This window comes from Lathamus discolor, chromosome 2, assembly GCF_037157495.1.
Source record: "Lathamus discolor isolate bLatDis1 chromosome 2, bLatDis1.hap1, whole genome shotgun sequence".
Classification (NCBI taxonomy): Eukaryota; Metazoa; Chordata; class Aves; order Psittaciformes; family Psittacidae; genus Lathamus; species Lathamus discolor.
In genome coordinates, this window is record NC_088885.1 from 72706531 (window position 1) to 72734076 (window position 27546).

Here is a 27546-nt window from a genome sequence, read left to right on the forward strand (position 1 = left end):
ACAGAGCAAAATTAAAGTGACAAAGGGATCCAACAAATTTATTTTACAGTTGTAAGAAAATACATCTTAAACAAGCCCAACACACCAATCATCATATACTTATTTTTAGAAGGAGGGAAAGGTTTATTTAACTTTCCTAATACCAATGCACTTCAGTATGTTGATGCTCTGCTTTCTCCCTTTCCGACATCTTTAACTCCTTTAGCAGCACCAAGACTGCAAAGAGAAAGCAGAAGCCTTTTGTTTCAAATGCCACGAGAAGTTAATAGATGGAAGAAAGTGACACAAAAAGCCAAATAAAGAACTTGATTGACAAGATCATATAAAGCATAATACTCTAAAGGAAAATGGAAATGAAGAAATACTGACTACCCTTCTTTGAGAGGGAAACAAGACCCATGCAGTAATTGATATTTAATGGATTCACAGACAATGAGGTATTTCTCAAGTCTAAACAATTTTTGCTATTAGAATTGGCAAATAGAGCATTATGTCTTTCTGGTCTAGTTCCCAGTTACTTTAATAGACAGAATTTGAGGGCATGCAAGTAAACAGCCCATTCCTCATGACACAGAAGGGACAGGTTTTCCTGTATTCCACATTAGAAACATAACACCAAATAACTGGCACTTGTAAGAGAGAATAGGAGAACATCTTAGATGTATAACCCATCTGTATGTTAAAGTCTTCAGGTAAAGTCTCCATGCAATCTGTCAGATTAAAGTAATGGAAGTATGCACTGGGGGAGGGGGCAGTAGAGTTAAAATGCTGGAAAAATGTCTTGCAGGATAGGAAAGTTTTGAAGCTTTTTCCTGAAAACTGAGGTCTGAGTCTGTTAAAACCGACTGGAATCCTGCAGCCCTTGTCTCACAAACAGGTATTGAAGAACATCAGGCATATGATGTCTTAAAAAGTACAGTCAAACCAGAAATTGTTAATTAAATGCCATTGATGGATCTTGCTTAATTCAGTATTATTTTTATGAAGAAGCTGCATTTCTAACGTTTTAATACTATGCAGTGCTGTGAGTTTTAACTAAAAGACTTCAAATGTGTGTCCAATGTAGACATTAATCAGGCTCACTTAAATAACTGGAATATCCTATATCTCCACACTCCAACTGTATTCAAATGTTGCTTACTTCGACCCACATGAAGTATGAGAGATATATTAAAAGAAAAACTAACTTAAACCCTAGAACATCACATGTTTTTCCTGTTATTTCAGGAACTGCCCGCAGATATAAATGAAGTCCTTATATCAAATATTTTAAAATAAATGAAACTTTGGTTACAAATCTGTTAGGATTAATTAGGCAAGTTGTCTGTCAAAGGAGCTATACAAATAACAAGGTTTTATTTTCCTTCTTAGGGTCTTTATTGGTGAATTAGTGATTTAATCCTTAGCATTTGTGAAGACAACTCAAGGTTTGTCAATTGTTTAAAGTGAAGAGCAAGAAATTGAATTCAGGTTGTGATCAGAGTCAGGTAAACAAAATGAAAAGTAAAGTTAATATTAAATACCATCACGGAAATTTCGTGTTTATTCCTAAATTTTCACCTCTTATCAAAGTTTTTTCATTGCAGCAGAATCAATCAGAATTTGATGCAGACCAAATAAGCAGCTGATGAGGGATGTCTTTGATACTTTTCTCTTCTAAACCACCTTACTTTGATTACATTCCTTTAAAAGAATTCAGAATTTGCAGGAACAGCACCATTGTATTTCACTAGGAACACAAGACTAAATGGAAAAATGGCTGCAATGGTTTGCTTTGCCATAGAAAACGTAAATTGAAACAACTGAAATTGCCTCTAATTTGTAAACCAGATCCAAGATTTTACGGCTTCTGTCATAGTGAAAAAAGCAGAGAACCAGGAGAGCACAATAGACTAGACTAAGCCAAAAAACCCCCTAAGAGTCAGTGAACTTGTATAAGAGGTATGAGTAGGTCTTTTCCCACGACTCATACTTCCAAAAACATACTCAAATACCAGAAGATTACCTTTGAGATGTAAGCGGCAATGATTATACATTTTGAAAGACAGAACTTTTGGCAAGAGACCAAGACGTAAACACCCCACACCACTTTTCATGCTTATTGAATTGGCAAAGAGGCCTTCCGATCTTTTGTATGAATTCTACCTGCACTTGTCAATAGTTGCAGTTTCAAACCACAGACAAAGGACAGCTGCAGTTCAGTGGAAGAAGTCTTCTACATCCAGTCTTGTAAACACACTTTCAGGCTTCTTAAGACTGGAAGATTTAACTTTACTGCCACAGATTCCCCCACACGAAACTTTTGCAGTGAGGTTACTTATTTTCAGGTTAATTACAACTGTATTTTATAAAGTTAAAATATAGATTTCGTAACAAACCCAAAGCAGTTCTGCATTTTAATACTTCAATAAAGATAGCGTAGCAAAGACAAACAAAACACCACAGCACTCCTCTTTTAAACTGAGCCTTCCAAAACAATAAGGGCTTGAAAAAAAGGCAGTTTACCCTGGATATTGTAAACTAATGCAGAACTATGTTGTTTAAGAGGTAAACAAACTGCTCGTATAGTTACAAAAACCCCTTCCAATGCCAACTATTAATGTAATGTGATCTTCTCAAAGCTGAAGCCATACTCCTACTGCACAAAGCTTCACCATACAGATGCAAAATGAAATTAAGAGAACTACTTGGTTTTGCAGCTGTAACAGTCACATTTTCATGCAGCTGCTCTCCTGAGGAAGAGAAAAAAAAACAAACATCAACCCAACAGATAATAAAGGAACTGGTCTTACTCAAAGACACAAAATACGGAACAGCAAAAGTGTCTTCATTCCCATTCCACTGGCACAAAACAGAAAAAAAAAAACCAACCTCTCCAAAACATGAGCAGGGTAACAATGAAAATGCACGATGCCAGACATCTAGATAAACAGAGTTAAAACCAAACCAAGTAACATGCAACCTCACAACAATCCAAAAGTCAAAATCCCACACTCCTCTCTAAGCTATTCATGCCTCCCAGTTACTGCCTCTTGAATTCCCAAGAAGTTCAGTTTAGCTTAAATAGCAAGCCTTGAATACAGACACTTCCCTCCCTCCAACAATACTGGGACACATCCAAGCAGGTGCTCCAAAACCAGCTAAGCCTCTTTAGCATGCTTATTTTCAAGTACGAGTGCTGGTACTCTCCATTCAAAGGATTGTCTGACAGGGTAGGCTGTTTCTGAAAGGCTTAGCACAGATGTCTAAGGAACAAGCACAAGAAGATGGGAGGTGTGAACGTGCTGCCTGAGTATTTCCCCCAACTCCAGCCACCAGAAATTTAGCAATTCTTAAAATCTGTATGTCCAGAACCACTGGCTGCACCCAAGCCCACATAATTAAAGCCCCATTCCCACTGGGATTGTCCAATGTACTTCTGAAACCACTATGGTTTTGTCTCCTGAAGTGTCTTTTGGCAGTAAGTTCTGCAACATACATCTTCACTTTATCCCTTTCAGCACATTCCTTTTCCAGGTTCATTAGTCCCAATCTTATTCACCCTTTCTTCTTCTGGAAGCAGACCAAGGCTGTCATTCTCCTCCATGCCTCTCCTTTTCTACTAAATCTTGGAACAGGGTCCAAAACGTCACACAATATTCAAGATGGGGATTTATAATGTGGTATGTTCAAGCCTTTTGTCCTCTACTCCTTTTCCATAATAATTTCTAATTATTTTTTTTAACCAGCACCGGGCAGGTGTTTGCAGAAAGCTGCCCAAAACAAACCCATTGCCCTTATCCTGAGCAGTAGCATGGATTCAGAAACCAGCCATTGTTCAGGCACGGGTTTTTATTTTGTTATGGGCATAGTTTTGCCTGGAAGTCTGCTTTGTCCCTCCCCATCGCTTGGCATTCATCTGAGCTGAAAGCAGTCTCTCATTTTAAATCACAAAACCACTTGGTGTTTTCACTTAAGTCTGCAGTGCCCACCAGGAGCTTCATGGACCCCCATGCCTTCATGCGCCACGCACATCCTCCCCTACACTAGGTGACAAAATGGTTAATAAGTGTCCTACCCGAATAAGCAAGTGAGAAACAGTGGCAACAACAATTTCTTACAGTGTTAACTGCAAAAATAACACTGTAACTGTAACCGGTTATGACTCAAGTAACGGAGAGGGGAAAACGTGATGTGCAGAACTGATTGGGGAAAAACTGTAAAATTAAACAAACAAAAAGTGCTACAAGTTGGCTGTATTTTTTCCAAAGTCCTCTCTATACTCCACTGCTTTACAGTCTCCTGTATACATAAGCCACAAGAATCCCCATTAGTTGTCCAGTGCCGGCTGTCTCATGTGCCCTTTTTGCCTATAAACAGCAGTTTCCTATATGTTCATATGTACAAGCAAACTAACTATAAATGCCATTAAGTTTTTCCAGTGTTAACTCTGCATGACATCGAATATCTCACACAATGAGATGCCGACCCTGGACAGTGATACCGCAGTGCAAACGTAGTATGTAACACCTTCCAGTAATTCTTCCACCTCTGCTTCAGCAATTACACAGAAAGTATTTCTCACAATTGTAGTGTATTGGCACAGATTATAGAAATTTAAGATGAGAGTTGTAAAAAAACTATGTATGTACCCATTTTTTGTCTCAGTACATGTATTTATAGCATAAATAGCACTTACATTTTGGAATCAAACAAAAGTTCCAGCATCCTTTGAAATATCACTATAAATATTTGTTAGAAAAAAAAATAATCTTAATTTCTTGTACGTTTCACCTCAAATTCCTGTTTTGCCCTGTGTTTCTGAAAGAATGTTCAGAAGGTACATGTCATTTACAAAAGAAAGGTATGTTTTAGTTAAATCCTTCCAGAATATGATGCTGTATTGATGCAACACAGAAAAAAAATCACAGTGTGATCCATAATTAGCTGCATGTACCCTAGTGTTAGCACAGGCATCCCCAAAGATGCCAGGGAGGAGAGGGGTGGGGAAAGGGCAACACTTCTTCAAACTATGGGCTGCTGATCACTGTGATACCCTGCTGCTGGTGCTGAAACCTCCTCCACACTTTCAATTGGGAGGGTGTGTGTGCTGTAACTTTATCATTTCTAATAAAGCTTCAACCACTTCTTGATTCTGTTTCAAAGAAATAGTCACACAAGCAACAATCAGATGTTCTTTGGCTGGTTTTGCAAACATGTCACCTTCCCGTATTGAAAAACATGTAGGTTTTAAGCACAGATTAAGTGGCAAATTACTGCAGTAGTACTTGGTGGGACGTCAGCTCCACAGTAAACAGTCCTGCAGCAGCCAGCAGGCTTGACTGCCAATGTGTATCTTCAATTCCTTAACCCCCCCCCACCTTTTCTCATGCCCTGTAATGTTTACTCTTTACCATATATTTTGTATGGCTGTTAATTTTGAATGTCACTTTGAAACATTGCTCCCATAAAAATCTACAGTTCTTACAGAACACTGTTGCCAATAAAATTAACACAAGGAGACACACACACACACACACCCCCTTAGTAACAATTCTCTACTCAATTAAAAGTCTTTCTATCCTACATCAGTTTTCACCTTTGCTGCCATGTCACATTTTGAGTAGTATAGTCTACAGTAGCCATTTTTCCCCCCTTATGTAGCTAGCTTTCTCTGTTTCTTTGATTACTCACAGCATCAGTCAAATGCATCTATATGTTTACAGAGAAAATGATATTTCTCCACCCTCAAGTTAAATAGATTTACTTTAGTAAAAGATCAGAATAACAAAATACTGGACCTAACACTTAAGACCATGCCCATAAAAACCAAAGGATAACATTAATAATATGCAATTTGGCAACAAGTGTTTTAAAAAGTTTAAGTTTTACTGCCTTTAAAAATGAACCGTGCATTTTTATGCATAAGGTGTTATATAAACGTTCCATAGTTTTAAAGTGGGAAACAAAGTCCCCCTCCTAACAACTGCAAAAGGCTTTCCAAATGCATCTCCATTCTTATTATTTCACTGGAAATACATAAGCAAACACTCCTCAGGTGAGCAAATTCTTTTTCTCCTTAATCGTAGCATCAAGATAAATTAGGATTGTTCTCTTCCACCTTTCCGCTGCAGATTTAGACTCATCTGGGAGTGATTTTTCTCCCATTGACTCAGGATGCTACTGGCTGACAATAGAAAACAGTGCACATAATTCTCACCATTTTAGCTGTTGCTCTAGGTGGCTGCAGGGAAAAAAACATATGTAAAGATTCTTAAGAGCCTCTGATATTACTCCAGTCCAGAAATCCCAGCCATATTTCACAGTATGCACCAATGTATTTGATGGGGGAAGCAAAGAGTTGTATTTCTTTCTCTCACAAATAAGTACAAATAAGAAAAAAACTTCCCCAGGTTACAGACACCTTTTGAAGGCCTTTTAATACTGGAAACATTTCATAAGGAAGAACCCTCTTATCTTGACACTCTTGGAGCTGCAGGTTATGATACCACGGCATTCATTCGAAATGCTCTCAAATTTGAGAGTTAAGTAAGGACATCTCTCGGGGCTCATCTACAGAGGAAAGATATCACAAAATAGGCTAAGGCTTACACTTGAAATATATGCAGCTATTTCACACTAACTCCTAAGGTGAACACATTCTATATTAAGAACACTTCACTGCAATTTAATCCAATCCAATCCCCAAAGTGATTTAAAAAATTGCTTTCTTCTTGTGGAATAAAAGTGCCCTAACATAAGGCTAGCCTAGAACAGATACCGCCCAAAGACATCCCCAGCAGCTTGCTGTGTGGACATAAACATACACATGCCATATATATATGACAAAATTCTTGTAATGACATCAAAATTTTCTGAAACATTTTAGCTAAATTATCAGTGAGATTTATATAGATGGGTATAGCACCACTGTGCTGGCAGAATACTTTCATTTACTTCTTTTAAAAACATGTCAACAGTCATATTTCATTCTTATCACATACATAAGGCTTTCGCTACCAGAGTCTGCAAGAGCTCCATTCACAACTGCGCTCCAACATTTGGCATTTCAATGCAAAAAGCAGCAGACAACAGGGGCTTGAGGGTTTTCTGAGTTCAGGACGCCGATGTGTAGATATTAAGCTTTACAAGAGATCCCAGCCCTTGAGTGCTCAGAGTGACCGTCCCTGCTGGGAAGAAGCACCTCTGGTTTTACTTGTCTACCTCAAGGAAGTACACGTGTCTTTCCAGCTACTGTCTAACGTCTATTATTAACAGTAAATGTCTCAATTTCCTGTGGGGTTTTCACCTACAGGTTTATCAAGAGGTGTCAACAGGTAGCTAGCTTGCAGCAGAGAGGCCATCTTCCAGTATCCATGTGTGCACAGCTGTGTGCCTTAACACCCTATACTCGGGTAACCTGCAATACACAGTGTTGCTGGCTGCTACTAATATGGGGTGATCTATTCTGCAGCAGCACCCTCTAACAGAAACTACTGACCTTGACAGAAATAACTGACTGGGGTTGGAAGGGGAAGCCTGAAGGAGGAGTCTCTTGAGTCTTCACTTGAGGCCTTTTGGGTACCTCTTAGATAAAAGCTAAATATTGCAGTGATGGGTGTTTAGTCTTGAGCCTTGCACTTGGGCCAGGGGGCTACTAGCTTCTGGAGCACTTCCGCTGCCTCAAGGCTTGTGGACAAAAAAATCAAGAATTGGGCACTGACACCAGGGGGAGGAAATATGGGTGAAAAGAAGATGAGAGGTCTCAAGGAAGTCTAAGCTCTAGAACCCTTTGAGGAACAGCACATTCAGCAATGCCTGTGCCAGGCAGGTTCTTACTTTTGATTCAGAGGTACTCAACAGAAAGTAGTCTCCACTGGAGAGTCCAGGATTTGAGCCAAGATGATTTCTGAAAGACCCTGCCTTTAGGCAAAGCACACAACTGTTGTTTAAACCACATCTAAAGAGGCATTTGAAAACTGTTCTAGAGGCAATCTCTCCACCAGTTTTCCCAATAGTCTGGAAAATAAGCCCACGTTAAGAGCAGGATGATGAAAGGTATCTTTGGGTATCCTATGCTACAGATGCTGAATAGCTAGGTGCTCTGAACTCAAGAAGTAACTCAGAGCAGTGTATCACCTAGCCAAATTTGTCCTTTCATATTGCTGCAGAGGAACAAATCCCAAATATGATCCACAGGCAACAGCTGAAACGGAGTACAATAGAAAGGAGTAAGTAAATGAAACCTGTGCTCTCGCGCTGAACCTGATCTTTCCTGGTTTTGGCAATACTAGCTAGGATCAGCAAGCATGTGAGGATATGCCCAAATTGAAGCAGCCACAGAGAGCGTCCAGAACTCTTTATTCTTCCTGTATTATACAACAATAATTAAAACAAACAAAAAAACCCACCAAAGGAAGTCCTGAAGTCAACAGGAGACTAATGAGAATAAAAAGACTTGGATCAGATGTGTTGCATGAGGAAAACTTTTATAATATATCCTCCCTTGATTAGGCTTTGTGCCATATCACTGCAGGCAATTACTAGAAAATACAGGTGGCATTTGTCTTCACAACACCTTGCCCCACAGCTTGACCTCAGGACAAGTGGTATGGTTCTCCACATTTCAGGATTTGCAGAGACAGTGAAGATCTTGAACATGGCCATGAGTTTTGGGAAAACACCCATCACACGAACCCCTTTTCATCAAATTTTGAAATCAAGAATACAGTGGCAGACAAGAAACTACATAAAACTGTCCAGGGTAAATCACTTGACAACAACCACAGCCAAAAGCAGGGAACAGAGAAAGCAATGCTTCAATCTTGGCCAGCAGATGGGAGAAACTGGAGGCAGTGAGCTGCCCTAACAGCAGGATGGATCACACACATCATGGGTAGGGTTTGAGGGAGTACTTTTCATATCGCAGAGGAAAACAATCAGCTTTTCTTTAAGACCTTAGTGTTTCTACTTCATTGACTGTTGTCATGTTTATGAATAGTCTATCAAAGGGAAAATCTCACAGACAAAACCCCTAAACTGATAACTTCATAAAGCACTAATTAAGTAGTTAACACTTGCTGCCCTACATAGAGAGTGGTGCAGAGCTGCAAGTGTCTTCCCTCAGGCGACAGAACAAGTCAGTATAGAAGCCACCAGGATTATTAGTTACAGGTGGTCCCAATCCCCCGGAGCTCCTTTTCCCTGTAAAAATCTGCTTTTATAAAGAAGCTGTATATGTCTAGATTTAAGTACAAGATACTATTGCAGAAGAGAGAGTTAAGGAAGCAACAGAATAAGCATTATGATATTTAAGTGGGACATACTGTTTCAGCAGCGCCAATATATTAATATGAAACCACAGCCTCGAAGAGATTATGAAGACCAATCCTAGAAGGCTGAAATTTTGAATGGGACAAAATACTCAATGCATTAGGAAATAACAGATGTGGCGGGGAAAAAAATAAAAACAACCAAACCAAACAACCCCTGCAGGAAAACCAACGTGGTTTAAGGCAAATTTCAGAAGAAGTTTAAAAAAGCCAAATCAGTTAAGATCTATTTCAGAAAACAGGACTTAGCACCTACTATCAACTGTGCCAAAACCAAGGGAGGCTTACTTAGGTGCCATAATGCCTGTTACTACACAAAACCAAGAACAAAGTATAACATATCTGATGCTTTGAATCAAAGTATGCCGTGGCCTCAGAGATAATTTTATAGCTTGTGTAGCTTGCAATAGGAAAGGAAGACTTATTTGTGCATTTGGAGGTGGAGGTAGGAGCACATCTTTTCACAGAAGTTGTCCTGGTGTGATCATAGTTCAAGAGTCAATTTGTAGATTTTTTACAATGCTATCACTGCAAGGGCATGGAAGGGCTTGGGCCCCAAACCTGGTAATTTGAGACAGCAGGGGAAGGAAGAGGGGAAAAGTAAAACAAATAATCCTAAAAAAAAAAATCTCCATTTGAATTCTGGCCTTGGTAATTGTTGCGACTCCAATTACTGTAATTCCAAAGCCCAGCACGGGAGCCTCAGATATTCAGCAGGAAGTTCATAAAGCTGTGCTCAGACTTACATTTAGTGGTTCATGGGTGACAGGCTCTGAACATCTTTAGATACAATAGGCACCTAAAATGCTGAATCTTGCCTTAGGAAAAAATCCATTAACAACACAATAGAGAAACCAAAAATATCAGAGGAAGTCACTACATAAAAGACAGGAGAACTACTACTGAGTAAAGCAAAGATCGTGTACACAAAAATAATGGGACTAGTACATAACTAGTCACAGTTGAGAGCTTGATCCATTTAAAACATGTCATAGATGAAACAAAACGACAGACGACTTACACAACTGGTTGTTTCCTAAAACCTGCCAGGGACCCACCTGTTCCAGACAGATTCCAAAGCTAAACCAAGAATACAGAAAATAGAAGCAGGTGAGTATCAGCAAACCCAATTGAAATTTAATTTCTACCAAGATGAATACTGTGCAATTTTAGAGAAATGTGTTGTATAAACGTGTTATGTAAAAAGATATTGCATTAAATACTTTTTAGACAAATAGCAACATAGCACAGTCATAAGGAGAGGGTGCATAAATGGAACTAGAACAGTAATTGAATTAATTTCTTCAGGAGTGAGATGTAGCTTCAATTAACTCCACATGGTTAAACAGGTCAATAGGAACTGAGGGGGGAAAGAGAATATGCTATACTTACAAGAAAATAGGAAGTAAAGAACACTGGGAAGAATACAGGGAGATGCTAAAACAGATAAAGAACGGGTATTAGAAATGCAAAGCAAAATTCTAAAGTTCTCATAGTTACAGATGCTAAACGCAAATAATTTTTCCAGTGATTAAAAAAAAAAAAAAAAGACAGAAGAATTTGGCCAAAAATAAGAGTGAAATGTAGTGTAAGTAACAAAGTCAATTAAAATATTAGTGGGGAAACCAGCATGCTATAAGAAACCAGAAAAGTTTTATAATGAGTATGAATATATTGTACTTATAACAAATGACAGGCTACAAGTCTTGAACATGGCAAGATTGCTGAGCGACAGTAAAAAAAGAGAAACAGACAAATGTGATGGTCTATATGGGAAATGCATCAGAGTAAGTGAAATACCTCTGAGACTTGCTTGCTTATAGATTAGAAAATTTGGAAAGAACCTTGAGTCATAAAATTTGTATTCATTTTAGAGACAGTTGGGAAAAACCTAAAACAAGACCCAAAACCCACCAAAATCCTAAAACAAAAAAGGGGGCAACAAATAAAAAGCCTTTAACCTCTGCAGTTTATTTCCGTTCATAAACAAGACTCCTCTCAAAGTCAGGTTTCAAAAGTGTCATTCCATTTAAAACCTACTGGAGATTCAAAGCAATACCCGGGAAAGCCATGCTGGATACTGTAAAGAAATGTCATCTTCTTATGAGGAAGATTATATGGTTATAACATAAATACATGTGCCATATTTTTACCAATATTCTGCAGTTCCATACCATCAAAAAACAAGCAACAGAAAGAAGCTTCCCCATCACATATACTCGCATCTAATGTAAATGTCAGGCTTTGAAAATATCTCAACACAGGAGCAATCCTATTTTGCTCAGCATCAAAGTTGTATATATAAAACGTAGTGATATAAAGTTGGAAATACATTAAAAAGTAAAAGTTAATCAAAAATTAATTTTACTTTATAAAAGTCCTAAAACATGAAAGTTCTTATTGATGTCAAAAAGTGGGAGTTAGTAACAACAAAGATTTCAGGGTTATTGCACGATAATAATAACGTTCTCTGCTGTTGGGAGTTTGATATACAAAGCTGTAATAAACCCTGTATCTCCATTTGATCTCAGAATATGTTGCCATATGGTCAATAGTTAAGTGAAACAATGATATTGCTTATAGCTTTCTATTCTGTTATTTATCTATATATCAGCATATTGGTGATCTACAAACCCAAACACCTTATCCACTTTTAGTTACTGTGGTAGGTTACTTTTCCCAGTGTAGCAACATCACAGAAAATATCACCCTATCAGATATTCCCCCCACAGCTCAATTAAAATACTATTGATATCCCAATGGAATTTATCTTCAAGCTGTTCTTTTGAATCATTCTAATTAAGAAAAATGCTACAGTGGGATCCTCTTTTTCATTAGTTTGTGAACAATTACATGCTTACTGAAATTTCTGAAAGAAGGATTGTGGGGTTTGTTTAAAAGACAAAAAAATATTACTAATATAAAAAAATTATAACTAATAAGAGACTACGAGAAAGCAGCAGGACATTCATATGCTGGCTCAGATCAGACCAACACTTCAAACGTACTAACCAAGCTCACCCCTGCTACAAGAAGGAAGAAATCTGCTGCATGTTTGCCTTGTGCTCAATTGTCTTTGCCAGCAGACTGGCACTCCATTTCGCTGGCAAGTTCAGGAAAATCAGTCAAGGGCCTTCTTCCATGAGCTTCTCCATACCGCTCTGATCTGGGCAGGCAGCACACAATGAATTACTTATCATTACTTAAATACCCATATAGTTTACATAACATGAAAATTAAGATTTTTTTTCCCCTTTGCTGCTCTGTTTCTTCCCTGTATAGTCTGTCAGACCAGAAGCAAGTATTCATCACAGGTATTTCTGCCTAACCCAGAAACAAGGCAGCTTGGTTTCTTAATACCTTCTCAACCTCCATTGACAGATTTGCTGAACAATTCCACCAGAGCTTCCAAGGTTAAACCAAATTCCAGTTTCAAACTATTTACCATCACCAGTGTTTTTACCCCCTTTGATTTTCCCAGTTTTAAGACAACTGGAATCCTTACCTAAATTTACAAAAACCATTAAATACAGGTCAACTGCAGCAGAATAGCCTGGCAAAAGTATTAGTGTTTTCCTATTCTGGGCTCACTACTTGGACAGAAATATCAACTGATGACTAAGTAGCAAGAAATGAGTAATAAACTGACATAAACAAATGAAGACATGCCAAAGAAACCACAAGACCTGACAAAATTAATTCAACAGGAGGAACAAGCCAGACATTTTTGCGAGGTGCATTCGGGTAGTGTTCAGATTGATCAGTTCCCGAGTGCTGCTGCTGACCAAGCAGGAAGCAAGAATGTGTGGGGAAGGGGTGGCGGAAAGAGGACAGGATAACCGAGAGTAATGTGAAAAGCACGTCTAAAGAGAACAGCAACATGTTTCCAGTTCAAATAATACACTGACTAGCACATAAGAATTATAGAAAAAAGCAGGTATTTCCTCATGTAAAGCATTTAAAGTATGAGACTGAGTCCCAGTATTACAAAATGATCTATCTGCACAGGGAAGTGGAAGAATTGAAATCATCAGAGAACAGGTATCACTGTAGTGCTACCATACCCTTTCATGCTCTACACTCTAAAGCATTTTTAAAAAAACCCACCTGATGTGAATCTACCTCCTAATATTTCAATAACATTGCTACATTAAAATTGAAATTATAAACTACTTTTGCAAGCATAAGGCAACGTCCAGTTCAGAGCAGATTTGTGTGAACTAGTTTATTTGGACTAGTTTATTTGTACTGCAGAAAACATCATGTGATGTAAAGTCTTTAAACTTTCCCAGTTAGAAAAATCATGAGAAAAACCATTGCGGGTATCTGTGAGGGAAATACAGCACACTTCATTGCTGGCATCAAGTCATAGTTTATTGAGGCTTACCTACAGAGCAAAGAAATTAGAAAAGTTATCACAGAAAAGAAAATGGCATCAGAAGCAGACAGGATGTCCTGCTGAGACATGAGCTAGAGTGTGAGGGGGGAGGTGAAGCCACATATCTGCTGAGGGTGCTATAATCTGCAGTGGTATGAAGAACAAGCAGGGGACATAAGGGAAGCGTGACTACTCGTCACCTCCTCTTTACTAGCAGGGCCTTCCCTGTCTGCTAGGTCCAGGACTGTCCCAGTAGCATGAGTTTTGACCATAATAAATTCTAGAGTAAAATGCATAGAATAGGAAAGGAGACTAACATTCAAGCTGAGGCTCCATAAATTAATCTAACAAATGCTCCAGTAAGCCCTTGGAAAATGTTAGAGTGCCCTGACATCTCTGAGAATTGTATTAGTGCAATATATACTCAGAAAGCAGATTCGGGACTGTTTAGTTGAGGATTTTGTCAGCCTTTTGAAGGACACAGAAAACACTGCAACTGATAAAGCCTCTAAAGCTGTTGGGAAAGTTGTTTTTTCTAAACTAGTGGCTAAGGTAAACAGAAGAAATGCGCTTTGACATGAAGTCTACTAGATGCCATGACGTTGCCTGTCCTTTAAAAGGGACATGGTTTAGTGGTGGATTTGTCAGCGTCAGGTTAACAGTTGGACTCTATCACATTAAAGGTCCTTTCCAACCTAAATGATTCTATGATTACCAGCCCATGAAACAGCTCTGTTTTCAGACAGACTCCCAGGGTGCCACTCTGGGTGGTTCTCTCACAACTGCTCTTTCAAAAGACAAGTCCTTCACCATGCACCACTCTGCATATACCAGCCAGCAAGCAGAGCCTTTCCCTTTATTTTATGCTGGTTAAGGTTTTAAACAGTACAGTTTAAAGTTTAGAATCCCCCTTCCTTTTCATCTAGCTTATATATGCTCCTTATAATGTATGAAAAACAAATACGATGACCATGAAGTAGGACGCAATCAAGAACAGAAGTGGGCAAACAGTGGATTTTGGTCCAGAAGGTGAACCGAGACACAACAAGAAACTTCAACAGGTGGTTCTTTTGTTTTCAGATTTACTCCTTCTAAGTAACATCTTTCAAACTGTTCTGAACCAAAATTAAAATGCTGCTTCAAAACAAAGCCAGATGTGTATTTAATAAATTGGACTCATTTGTAAAGAGGATCCTGCTCTTCCCTGTTCTAAGCTCTGCTTTTGTTGCAACTTCTACTGTTAAAGTGTTGCTCATATCCATTCAGAAGTAAAATAATGATAGCATTTATTACTAGGGTTAATGCAGCTGTTCTAATTACTTTGCTGTATGAACACAAATACGTATTATTGATGTTACTTGTAGTAAAGATAAATAAGAAACATAATAAAATTTGCAAACACTAACACAGCATTTACCTCACTATCTTCTCCTTGAGAAAGGTTAAAATTCAAGCAGAACAAACCCAGCACTACATCCTACAGATAGATTTAAAATTTATCACAACTTTAGTCCCACATGTGTTTAGCTGAAAGCCAGAAATGATTCAATCTCAAATTCTGAGATTGTAAAGATGTTTCTCGCATGTGGTAAAGGGACACCAATGGCTTGAATTCAGGCCTGTGCTGTTTCAAGATCGCTCTTTGAAAGGGTCTGTCAGTGATTTTACTCTGCTTTGGTAACATAAAAAACTACATGTGTCAGTGGTCACAAGGCAATTGGAAACAACGACTTCTCACAATCATTTTCCTTCCAAAAGCATTGGAGAAAAACCTCCCTTCCAGTCCAGATTCCTCTACAAAACCCAAAGCTTTTGTCCCACACAGCCTCACTAGCGAGCTAGGGCTGTACAGCCACACTACATAACCAGGCAAATAAACAGGACCCATAAGCAAAAAGGGTGAAGTATGGTCCATTTAAAATAACAGACATCCATTACTCTGTGTTTCAATTCCACTTTATTGTATGCCCTAGAGATGTCTTTTAATGTTCTCATACAACTAAATACTTCAGGAAAAAGTCAATTCAACCCAGACTCTGAAAGCAAAACAAGATTTTCCCATTTTGTAGTCTTCACAAGCAAAACTAGCTTAACAAGCCAAGTACCTCCAGAGACATGTGATTTTCACTGAAAATTGCCTTCATTAAAACTCTTCTGCCCTGCATCCCTGACTAGCTAGAATTATATTTCTGATGTCCCAAGGGCATCTACAAAAGCAGATGGCATTGAGACTTTGTTATACTACCAAAACCACCTTCTCCTCTAACAGACGACCCTCAGAAAGAACCTACCTCCATTTTGCAGCTCCTTGCCTTTATTTCTGCACAGTGACATAACAGCTACTAGTCTTTTTACTAGCTGGCACATTCTTTAACCACAGAGCTACAGGTGTTTCCCAGTAACCCTGATGGATTCCCCTGCATGTGAAAACCATTTGACTGAAGCAACAACAACATCTGCAGAGCAGTCTGGGGGGAGGACGATTGATTAGACAACAAGGGTCTCTTCCAGCCATATTTTTCAGTATTTTGTGAGGTATATGTGATCACTCTATGTAGCATTTATGCCTTTTGCCCTGACCTAAAAGCAGTTGCTTTTCAACAAGATGGAATACAAAGGCAAGGTACCCAGATCTATGGTAGCTTGTGTAGATTAGCAAACTGTAGACAATGACAGTCAGATTCTTAGCTGCTGCTTTCAGTCCTGATGGGGAGCTCTCTACCTGTGTCCTTGAATGAACCCTGAGGGTGAAAAATCATCCTCTGTGGAGATGCTCATGTATTTGTCTGGGAAACAGCAACCACAGCTCCAATATGTATCTGTACCTCTGCTTAGGGTTTGATGCTATGTAAGATCTTTGTAAGAATGCTCCTATGGATTGCAGTCTCCATTCCAAACTGATCATTTCTGTAATAATATGACAGTTACTCCTGTTTTAGACATTATCTGTAAAATACTTCCAAATCAAGAGACTGGACTCTATGGCTGAGTACAAGAAATGATAGCCTTCTAATAGTTTCACAAGAATGAGAAAAATAGCCAGTGGTAAGACAAAATTTCTAATAATAAGTGATCAGATTAAAAATGACAACTCTCTTTTCTTTAAGGGTAAAGAACACAGCCATTCATCAGGGGAAACTGCTAATCTGCTTTGGTTTCAGTATAACCAAAATACTATCTAAATTAAATATGGGTGCTATTATTGGATAGACTTTGTCTAATACCTTTTGGACTGCTCAAGGGAGTTTATGACCAACTCTAGAAGTCATTCTTTGAGATGACCTTCTGCAATGCTTGGCTTTAAGCTAGAATTTGGCAGGGTTGCAGGAAGAGAAGTAAAGCTAGCCTGATTCTTCTGATATTATTGGCATTTAAGTTCGGACCATAGTAAAATCAACTTTCCCCTGATGTGGGGGAGCCAGGAATATCTATCTGAAAGAACAATGGCAAGAGAGGACATAGAGAGTTCAAGAGCAACATGATTGCCTGGCTTACTGTAGTTATTGAGGAGGGATGCCTACAGTTACTTTTTGAAGGTATTTTTTTCCTTTCTTGAACTTACAGTGGTTTTGTGTCTGCATGTGTCTCCAGTGTTGCCCACCATTACTATGTTACTCCTGAATGCTGAAAGTTACTTGGCCATACAAAGCATACTGGGGGAAGGGTAAAACAGGTTTTCCATAGTCCCAACCAAGCAGAGCCAGTTCTCTCTTGAGGGGCTTCCACTTCCTCCTTTCACGCCAAACTAAATCAAGCAATACTTTGCAGGTAAACATAAAGGGGAGCAAAAAGAGCATTCAGTAGCTGAACAAGAGTTTCATCACCCTGGTGATGCTTTAGGCCCTCTGCCAGTTTGCAGCTGCCGTCCCAGGCTGGCAGGCAGGAGGCAGTGGGCTCCCCGCCAGGCAGATATTGCAAGGATGCAGCAAGGGCATGAAGTCACTCTTCTACAGCGAAGCACAGGATTACATTATAGAGAGATGGAAAAGGCTGATGAAATTAATGGAGAAGGAAAGGGGGTGGGGGAGGGGTGAGTGGGGAAGGAGTTGAAGCAGAAAGAGTATTTAGGTGCGTGCCTCTTTAGCCAGAGGCAGCCACAGCTGGTTGTAATTTGGAGAGCAGCCCCTTCCCCACCTGGCCTGGTCAGAGAGAGCCTCAGCTGTCCCTCCTCCAGCCCGCACAGCCCTCCCGGCACAAGGAGATGGTTATAAAACTCACCCCAAGGTGTTTCTAAAGAAGCCTAGCTAGCAGTGCAGCATTTCTATGCTGAGAATATCCATTCATTGAAAAGGAGACTGCTTCCTCTACTGTAAGCATCCTGTTAGTAGGAAACATTTGCAGGTGCTGTTGTTACTCTCCAAGCCAAACTATGTTCAGTGTAGGCAATCTTCAGGCAATGTAATGGATAAAAAATGAAGAAGGTTTTGCTGAGTGTGCACACAGTCAAGTCTTTTTAGAAAAACATAACAGGTGGCCAAGTCTGAAAGGATTTTAACATGATAGCAAAAACACATCTCTTGACACAAAGGACAAAGCTCTGTTCAACTGCAAGTTGTTGCACAAAGGCTCATCTAGGCATGACAGTTCAGGTATTCAGAAAGCAAACTGATGAGCAATATACAACATTCTCAGGATATGGGAATTCCTGACATCCCATACATTTCTGCCATGTAATTCCCTCTAACGCAAGCCTGATATTCACCACAGAAGATTCTGTTACTGACATTTTCCGCTGCTTTTCTTTTCCTTTACCTTTCTGGTAATGGGCTTAAGTTTGGGTGATATATGAAGAGCCTGATGTTTATGCCCCTCCTGTTCCCAAAAGGCAAAAAATCTCAAGCCACTGTCCCAGAGTTTAAATACTGCAAGTAAGATGGCCAGAACCAATTCCAGTCCCAATAAACGTGATTTATAACGATGACTCCCTGTTACAGTTTCAATGGAAATCTACCCATCAGACATTGTTGCCACTGAAAGTCAGCCTACGTGAACATATACGCACTAAAAATTCCATGTAAACTTTCTTTTGTTTCAAAATTTCTCCTTGGAAAGGATGTTGCCTTATTTATCATAGTAAGTTATGTTAGTTTGCACTGAAAACTGTTCCCTCCCATCTGCTTAGCAAAGCTGCATTTATGATTCAAGAGAATCAATGACTGTTAAATTTCGTTTTTGCATATTTGTTTTTTGCCAGTGTAACTGATTCATTTATTCATTTACTACATGGATTTTAGTATTAGACTTCGTTAAAATCATTCAACATTGGCTTATCTAATTTACACCTATAAGCTATATTTCAAAAATCGCTTCTGTTATCTCTTGGCAAAGACTCGTTTCTTGGTTAATTTGGCAATGTGACCATGTTAAAGCCTACTTTCTTTCACAAAATACAATGAAATATATCTATGTAAAATACATATTCTTAAGTATTGCTATAAAACAGCAAATATGAAATGTAGTAAGACATAAACAATCAGAAGCACGCAGATATTTCTCTGCACATACATATACATTTATCCCGAACATACTATACTGTGAAAATCAGTCAAAGTAAATATTAACATCCCTACTGAAAGCTCCATGTGCTTAAGTTTCATGAATTACTATTATTAATAATATTACCAATAAAACCTCCCAACATTTAAATATTGTCCTTGAACATCAACAGGAGATTTAGAGCAAAAAGGCCAGTACAACTCAGAATGCACTAGCCAGACCATAACCTTATGAGATGAGAGAGTAAGAATATGAACATTATGACAGCATCAACATTATGGCAGTCCTAGTCACTAAAGCAGTGGAGAATAGATGGAATATTACTGGTGTTGTGCTTGTAACAACTGCAATAAAATTACTGTAACAGAATCCTGGCTATTCCAGGCAAACACATTTGGTCAGAGTATTTGTCTATGGAATTCTTTTGACTTATAACAATGTACAATGTTCTGAGAGAAGGATACACAGACAAAGAAAATAAATACCTTCTAAACTTTAAAATACTTGTCTTTTAGCTGTTAACCTGTTTCACAATTTAAAAACTCTAACAATAGTTGTAAGAGGAAAAAGCCAAATATAGTCCCTAAACCAACCACAAACACTGACATCCTAGAAAAATCTAAATATTTTGAAGATGGACCAAACAAGCAAAATAAAGAACATCCTTCTGTAGGCCTTTACGCTAAAATTAATTGGCAAAAAAGGGGGTCTACGGAACAGTGATCATAAGATGAAGCTTATGTATCTTTGCTCAGGAAACTTAAGGAGATTTGGGGGAATAAAATTTCCAAGCAGGAGATGTTTTACTGAAACTGTTACTCAGTGAAGCCTGGGGCGCTCTTATTAAATGTTCCTTGTCCTCTTACAGATTTTACTGTTTAAATCCTTCCAAGTAAGCTAGAAACTAAAGAATAACATGTTTTCTGCAGGTTTCATTTCTATCCCACCCTATGATTTTTTACCTCACAGCAACTGAAAAACTGTGCACCACTATGAGGGCAAACCTGACAACCAACCAACCAACCAACCAATTAACCAACCAACAAGCTAAGAATCCTATTAGTACCAAAAAACCTTACATGCGAATTGCATTGAAAAGCTAAAACAGAACAGAAAGACTGAAGATAACACACAGAGAAATAAAAAGTATAAATGTGAACTTAGTATTGAGGCATCAGAGGAGGGCTTTTTGTTTGAGAAGCAGTAAGCTTAGGACAGTATCATAGTATCTGCCTCTCCTGTAAATGAATAAACTGACTTCAAAGACAAAAAAAAAAAGTTCCAAAAAGCCCCTAAACCATCTCCGCATATCTTCCCAAGTGAAATGCAACTTTTTATTAAAACACAAAAGAAAGCTTTGAAGAAATACTAGCTCTTTCATGCAAAGATCAGAGCACGGTAAACTATCAGAATCATTCTAAAGCAATTAATGACTAGAATTATGCATTTTAATGATGAGAAAACCAAACACCTGCCAGTGTGTTGATAAATGTTCATACTGGAAATGAGCACAAAATTCTGTGAGAAAGAACATAACCATAAAATAAGATGAGCTATGTGACAGTGAAGTACTATGCCCTTGGTATTTGCCTGTTTTAAACCAAAATCTAGATCTCAGGAATGCTACAATTAATTACCCATTATGGCAGGTGACTGGAAGAAGCTTATAAAATTGCTCACTTATATTCTGTAATGCAAACAAGACAGCTCCACCTCTCAGCTGAAACTATTTTATTTATATTATGTACTGAAACTAGGTCCAGAAAAGTAATTTCACATGTGTCATAGGAAAACGTTGATGATATGCTCTCAAAAAATAGTAGTCAGGATCACATCTTTCCTTTTTAAAACAACTGTAACTTTTACAGGCCACAAATCATTCAACGATTTGCTACTGAGCCTTTCTTCCACCAGACTGAATTTTGCAAGAATCACACGAGAAAACCATGGGGAATTCAAAAGATATGGAAAAGGCAGCAAAACCCCTTAATGTTCACAAATGAAATTACTCTTCGCTGAGCATAACTGTCTTCATCAAATGAAGGGATTTAGATCAGCCTGATACTTTTGCAGCATTTACTGTCAACCTAAAGAGCTGTCTTACTGACTTCACACTGAGTTTAGCTCCCTGGCATGACCAGACAGCAGAGATTTTCCATGTACCTACAGATGCAGTCGCAGGGGATCTTATTATCCTTACCTTTATTAACATGAAAAAAAGGCAATAACAAATCTATCAAATTCTAGAGAGTCCAAAATCTAAGGTAGAGATATGGAGATTATTACCTCTTAGATTTTATCAAGTTGTTAATTCAGAGCAGCAGACTCAGGCAATGAAATTTGAATTCTCCCTAACTTTAGTAAAAAAAGAAAACACTTGATCCTAGAGTTTGGCCAGTACATTTTGCTGGCAAAACCCTGTTACACTGACAATAAAAACCAAATACTGTTGCTTAAAGAGGATTTAATCTAACTCAGGAATAACAACTCCCCACCTCCCCCAGTTATTTATTACCTGTAGACAAAAAAAAAAAAATCCTGACTAGTTTGGACATGTATCACATCAGTAACAGTGGTGATCTGTGAATTTATAAGGCAGAAGTCTCTGAAGCACAGGACTGATTACAGAATTGGGCATCAGTGTTGGGAGTTTTATGGGGCAGGTAATATTAGACATATTTAACGTTAGCCACAGTTAAGTTAATTCTCCACATCATCTGAAATTCAGTTCTATTTCTAGCCGCAAACTACACTATCAAATAAATATATGAAAGACTTCTCCTTAGAAATCCACATTGAAGAATTGCTTTATGCCACTTCCCTCACAGGTGCACTAGAAAGAAGCTATCCCACTACAGCCTTCACATCACAGTAGTCACGATTTGCCACTGACAAAAGCAAAAGCAAAGTTGCAATTGAATGCAGCCACAGAAGGCCCTAAATTAAGTATTTCTAGTCAACCTAGAAACTAAGACAAGATTCTCATTTACACAGTGAACCAGGATACCTTTCCTGTCACTGTCCTGTGTCAAAAGTATCACTCCACGCTCCAAACTTTCCTGACTGCAGAAACTACTATCTGTTAGAAATGTATATTGCTCTTGGAGGTATATTGCCTATTTCTCGTAGGAAAACATTACCTCTGACAGAAGTATAAAGATCCTCCGATACATGCTGTGATAACCCATGAACTGCAGGCTACATTTAAGCTTGGAGATGTGCATTTTTATTTGTCAATCCGTTGCGCAAACATTTGAAAAGAGGTGGTCTCTTTTGCTAGCTTGATGAAAAGGAAATAAAAAGTACAGGACAAAACCTACCGATTATTTTTCTGAAACACAGATAATTTGTCATTACATTCAAGCACAAAATATTCTAACCCTTCTGAGTGGTGGCCATGGGAAGTTGGTTCTTGAAAAGCTTGAGGTCCTTTTTACCTTGCAAACAAGAAAAACTCAACACAGGCTAGATTTGTCAACTTTCTGGAATGTGTTGAGACAGAGTCGAAAGTTTTTCAAGGAAGTCTCAAGGTAATGCTTCATTGCTTATGGCATTAAATAGGTGGATAAAAATCACTCTAGCAGTTTTAAAGTGAAAAGCATGTGGAGCAAAAAGACAAGCAGGTTTTCAGGAAACAGGTATTGTTTCTTTAAGTCTGAGATAGGAAGCCAGAGCTCAGACAGGAAAAGTTCTGAAAGTGTTTAGCAGGGATTCACTGAACTGAAGCTCCACCAAGTTATAATTAGTGACTTCACTCATTACACCTCTTTTTTTAAAATCCTAACCAGGTATATTGTTTGAGCACAAAAAAAAAATCCATGATTCTGGACAGTCAGCAAACAATCTAGAAATAGATGCTGACATTCTTGTATTATTTCAAGCTAGGAGTGATAAAATAAATGCTGAAGGCATTCTTTCAGTACATATTTTAATATCATATAAATGTGAGCTATTTTGAGCATCAGTATTCCCCCTTAATTTAAAGGAACTGAAGCCCAGTAACAAGGCTCATAATTCATGTATTTAGGGTCTAAGTGATTTATAAGTCATTTACCTTCACTAATTATGGGACTGTTTGGTTGTTTAAAGGATGAGGATCACCGCCTGAAACAATTAGAAAACATGAGACATGCCTGGTTTTACCTACAAAGTCGCAGCTCAGAGGATAGGAAATATGTGGGAAAATAGGCATTGCGGCTGTGTTATGAGGAGGAACAAGCATAAACCCCAGATTATTCAAAGAAGCAGTGCACAACTTCTTGGAAAGTCTGGAGCTAAAAATGAAACAGCAAGTGCAACTGATTCAGCACTGTCAACTACTGAAACTGCCAGTACTGTGCAATAAAAGAATCTGTGCACTATGAATACTAGGAAGTATTCCATGGAAAAGAGATGCACTGCAAATCACTCCTCCAAAATCAATACTTAAAGTAACTATAATTACAAAGTTCCTTGGTCAAAACATGTAGTTAATGCTATTTTTAAATAAAAGTATGTGTGGAGTTAAAAAAAAAAAAAAACAAAACAAACAAGAAACCCAGAAAGAAAAAAAGAAAGAAGTGAATTAATGTATGTTGCTAATGCATGCAAACAACATCACCTACAGATCTGCTAATCTCCAGAGTGATCTTTAAAATCTTATAGGCAAAACATTTCAAATTTATGAGCAATTCAGGAACAGCACACATGTGGATTTCAAAACCTGATCAAATTCACTGAACCTGGTCAAAATGCAAGCACTCATAAATTAAAACAGACCAAGGTCACCTTACCTGGGGCAATTCAGAGGCTGTCATCACACACACAGCCCACTTACATAGAGTGCATGCAAAGACCTTGTGTGGGAGAGGGGGCTACAATTTCACAGCCCACAGGCACTGCTCCTCGTGACAGAAGAGGAAGGTAGGACAGTGAGCGCAGCCCAATCCTGCACCGAGGCAGTGAAATGCTGGGCCTTTCTGCTGCCAGTCGAACCCCACAACCACAACCCTAGCAATCTCACTGAGGGAAACACAAAAAAAACCCAACCAAAACAAAACAAAAAAGGGAAACATTTTCTTCCCATAATGGGATTGGTGCAGTAGATGCAAATAGGGTATTAAGCTGCGCTGTGGAATGTGTGACTTGCCTTTAGCACCTTTTCCCCTTCAGAACAATAAAATCAGAAAGTCTGCAGAATCTAGAAAGTCTTTCAGGTGACAACATCAGCCCTAAGTTTGAGAAAGAGCAAAATGAGGTTAGGAAAACTTGGAAGGTAGTCATCACTGCTGGACAAGACAAGCGGAAAAAGGTGTGCTGTGGCAGATCAGGACAGTTCCTGGGGCAATGGTTATAGGAATACATGGAGGGGAGACTAATGCATAAAAACCCAGCTTAAGTATTACACTTCCCCCTGTAAATATACTTGGACCACAGCCTTTTTTCAATAAAATGTTTACTCATATGGAAGAAAAATAAAGCATGCACTAAAAACATGGCACTGCAGACTATGAAGCAGAACACAGAAAAGTTTATTTGGGTTATAATCAGTTGCAAAGTGCACACCAGTTAACAATGTGCTGTAAAAAAGAAGGGCAAAGTTCAATTGTGAGGTACACTGGTAAGAAAACTGCATGTGCCAGGAGATGATGCTTCCTACTAAGTACTTGTGAAATAACTGCTGAAAAAATCCAGTTTGGGGTACCATATGCAAAGGGAGATACTTTGGACTGTCTATGGTTGATCAGCATTGGCGAAAGATTCAAAAACAGGACATATGAGAAAAGATGAAAGGATGAAAGGAATAAGGTAATTTTAGTATGTACTAAAACTGTGGAGATCTGACAGCTCTTCTACAGCATGTGCAAATAAAATTTGAATTGTTCTTTGGAAGAATGACTACTAAATAGCAATGGCTAAGCTGTGTCAGTTAGAATATATTGGGGAAAGAAAAGGAAGAGGACTTTTCTGATCAAAGCAGTATGAAAGGTGAGTTAGAGATGGTTTAATCCCCATTATGAATTTATCGTAAATTTTAAGAACAGGTTATGCAAGCCCTGTCAGGGAAAACAAATACTTGCTCAATTCTGCCTCAGTACAAGGACAGACAAAGCTGATCAACATCTCCTTTACCTCAAGCTGCATTCCAAACAACATCCCTGAGGTTTAAAAAAATAAATAAGAAAATCTGCTTTCCACATGCATAGTCCTGTTTTCAATGCTACAGTATTTTGAACAAAGGCCAATATTTATTGCTCCAGTGACATGTTGTTCTATACAGCTCTTAAGATGTTAGGCATTTCTAAATGGAGGAATAGTGTTCAAGAACAAGCTTTCTAAAAACACATGTCATCTTGCTAGTTTGAAGCTATTGGTAGAAATCCATACATACCAATTAAGACAGAGATCATGACAGTCACTAACTCTTTAAGCTCCAGAACACACACCACAGAATTCCCATCTGGTAACAGCATCTATTTGAGGACCCCTATTGATCTCCCAAATCCTCCAATTTTGTAACAGAGACTGTCAGGCTACATGTCCAAATAACAAAATGATTCCAACATGACTAGTACTTAACAATTACAAGGTCTGATTGTGGTTTACAAGCTTAATTTGACTATATGATTAGGTAGATGTGAGATTCTCAGAGCTAAGAAAGTCCCTCTTCCCCCACCACAATCAGACTTCCAAAGCTGAAAGTTAACAAGCAAAAACTATTCCGATTTTGGTTCCCTCGGTCTGTGTAGGATGGCATGACATATTAGAAATAAGCACCTAGCCAGAGCTGATGATCTTACTAATGTATTTAACTACCTAACGTGTGGCACCGCAGAAGCATATCCAGGTTATTCTTGAAGGTGCACATTAAAGGATGAGGGGCAATGGAAATAGATTGCAACTGGGAAAATTCTGACATTCTGAGAATAGGTTAGAAAAAAGTTCACAAAGAGGTAGTCAAGCACTGGAGCAAGCATCCCCAAGGTGTCCAGTCTCCATCCTTGTAGATGCTTTAAACGAGCCCTGAGTAAACATTCACAAGCACATATAAATGTCTGAGGAGAAGCAAACCAATAAACCAGGAATTTCAGCACAGACTGAAGCACATAATTTTTTTGAATAACCAAATACAACCCAATGTATTCTATTAGAACACATTGCTTGATCTTGGTCATTATTCCTACTATATAGCTGAGGGACCTATTTGTTAAATACTGCCTTTTAAAGTTTGTTTTGCTTCTATCTTCCCTGTGACCTGCTGTCACACTAGTCTAATGAAATCAAAAGGCATCTTCCCTCCTCAGCTGGTTCCAAAAAGTCATGCTGATTAATGGCCCAGACCACATTTTGCTTGGTCTGAATTTAAAACTTGGCTGAAGTTTCAGGTCAGTTACTTCCATTCTTTCCATTCACAGGGACATGGCTGCCATGAGATTGGAGATGACTACAGGAAATTGCCGTTAAAAAGGCTCTGTGTTAGCTTAGTTGAGATATAAAGTAATCTTTCCACTGCTATAAAACTCAGTTCAGAGGGTTTCATGTTCATGGATTACATGCTGCCCTTATTTGAAGAAGCTGCTTAGTGACACTGCATGCTCTTGTGAAGGGGATAGCAGATTTCTATTGCGTCAGGGTTATAAGCATAGAATCATAGAAACATAGAATGTTAAGGGTTGGAAAGGACCTTAAGTTAATGTAGTTCCAACTCCCCTGCCACGGGTAGGGATGCCTCACACTAGACCATGCTGCCCAACGCCCTGTCCACCCTGGTCTTGAACACTGCCAGGGATGGAGCATTCACAGCTTCCCTGGGCAACCCATTCCAGTGCCGTGCCACCCTAACAGTAGAGAACTTCTTCCTTAATATCCAACCTGAACTTCCCCATTTAAGTTTGAACCCATTCCCCTTTGCCCTATTGCTACAGTCCCTGATGAAGAGTCCCTCTCTTCATCCTGGTATCAATAATTAGAGGACCTTGGAGTTACTCATAGTAGTAGGGGCTTTTGCTCAGTGAAGAAACCACCTCCTAACTACTCTCCCACCACTTCACCAGGTTTTTTTTAGCAAGAAGTCTTTTCAAGACACATCTAGGCCATGCTTCAGCAAGCAGCAGTGCCAGTTTCAAGACCCTCCTCTGCCCAAGGCCTGCTTGTTTCAGCCCATTTGAGTAGGCTGGCATAAATTAAAGGATATGGAGAGGACCAAGAAGCCAAACCATGAGGCTGTAAGAGGAACAGACAGAACGAAAGACATCATTGTGCAAGACGTAGGAAGCACCTCTACTTAATGTTTAATCACAGTACTTAACTGGGGGAAAAGTATAGCTGGTTTGGGCTATGTTGTCTAAAAGAAGTCTGTGGTTGTATTTCTCCTTGCCCTCA

The 27546-nt window shown here is 38.8% G+C and overlaps 1 protein-coding gene across 3 annotated transcripts in view; it reads right to left on the reverse strand.

The window, feature by feature from the left end:
* The window catches only part of CDYL (chromodomain Y like), a 106504-nt gene that overhangs the window by 10269 nt on the left and 68689 nt on the right, over positions 1-27546 (reverse strand). The window contains exon 1 of one of the 3 annotated variants that reach the window (XM_065667433.1): positions 15981-16024. The exons of 1 other annotated variant lie outside the window; for it this stretch is intronic. In XM_065667433.1, coding sequence (XP_065523505.1) covers positions 15981-16023 — 43 coding nt within the window. In that variant the 5' untranslated portion in view covers position 16024. Of the gene's footprint in view, positions 1-10369; positions 10390-15980; positions 16025-27546 lie in introns of those variants that run through there. One more of the 3 variants, XM_065667431.1, reaches the window with a different exon arrangement.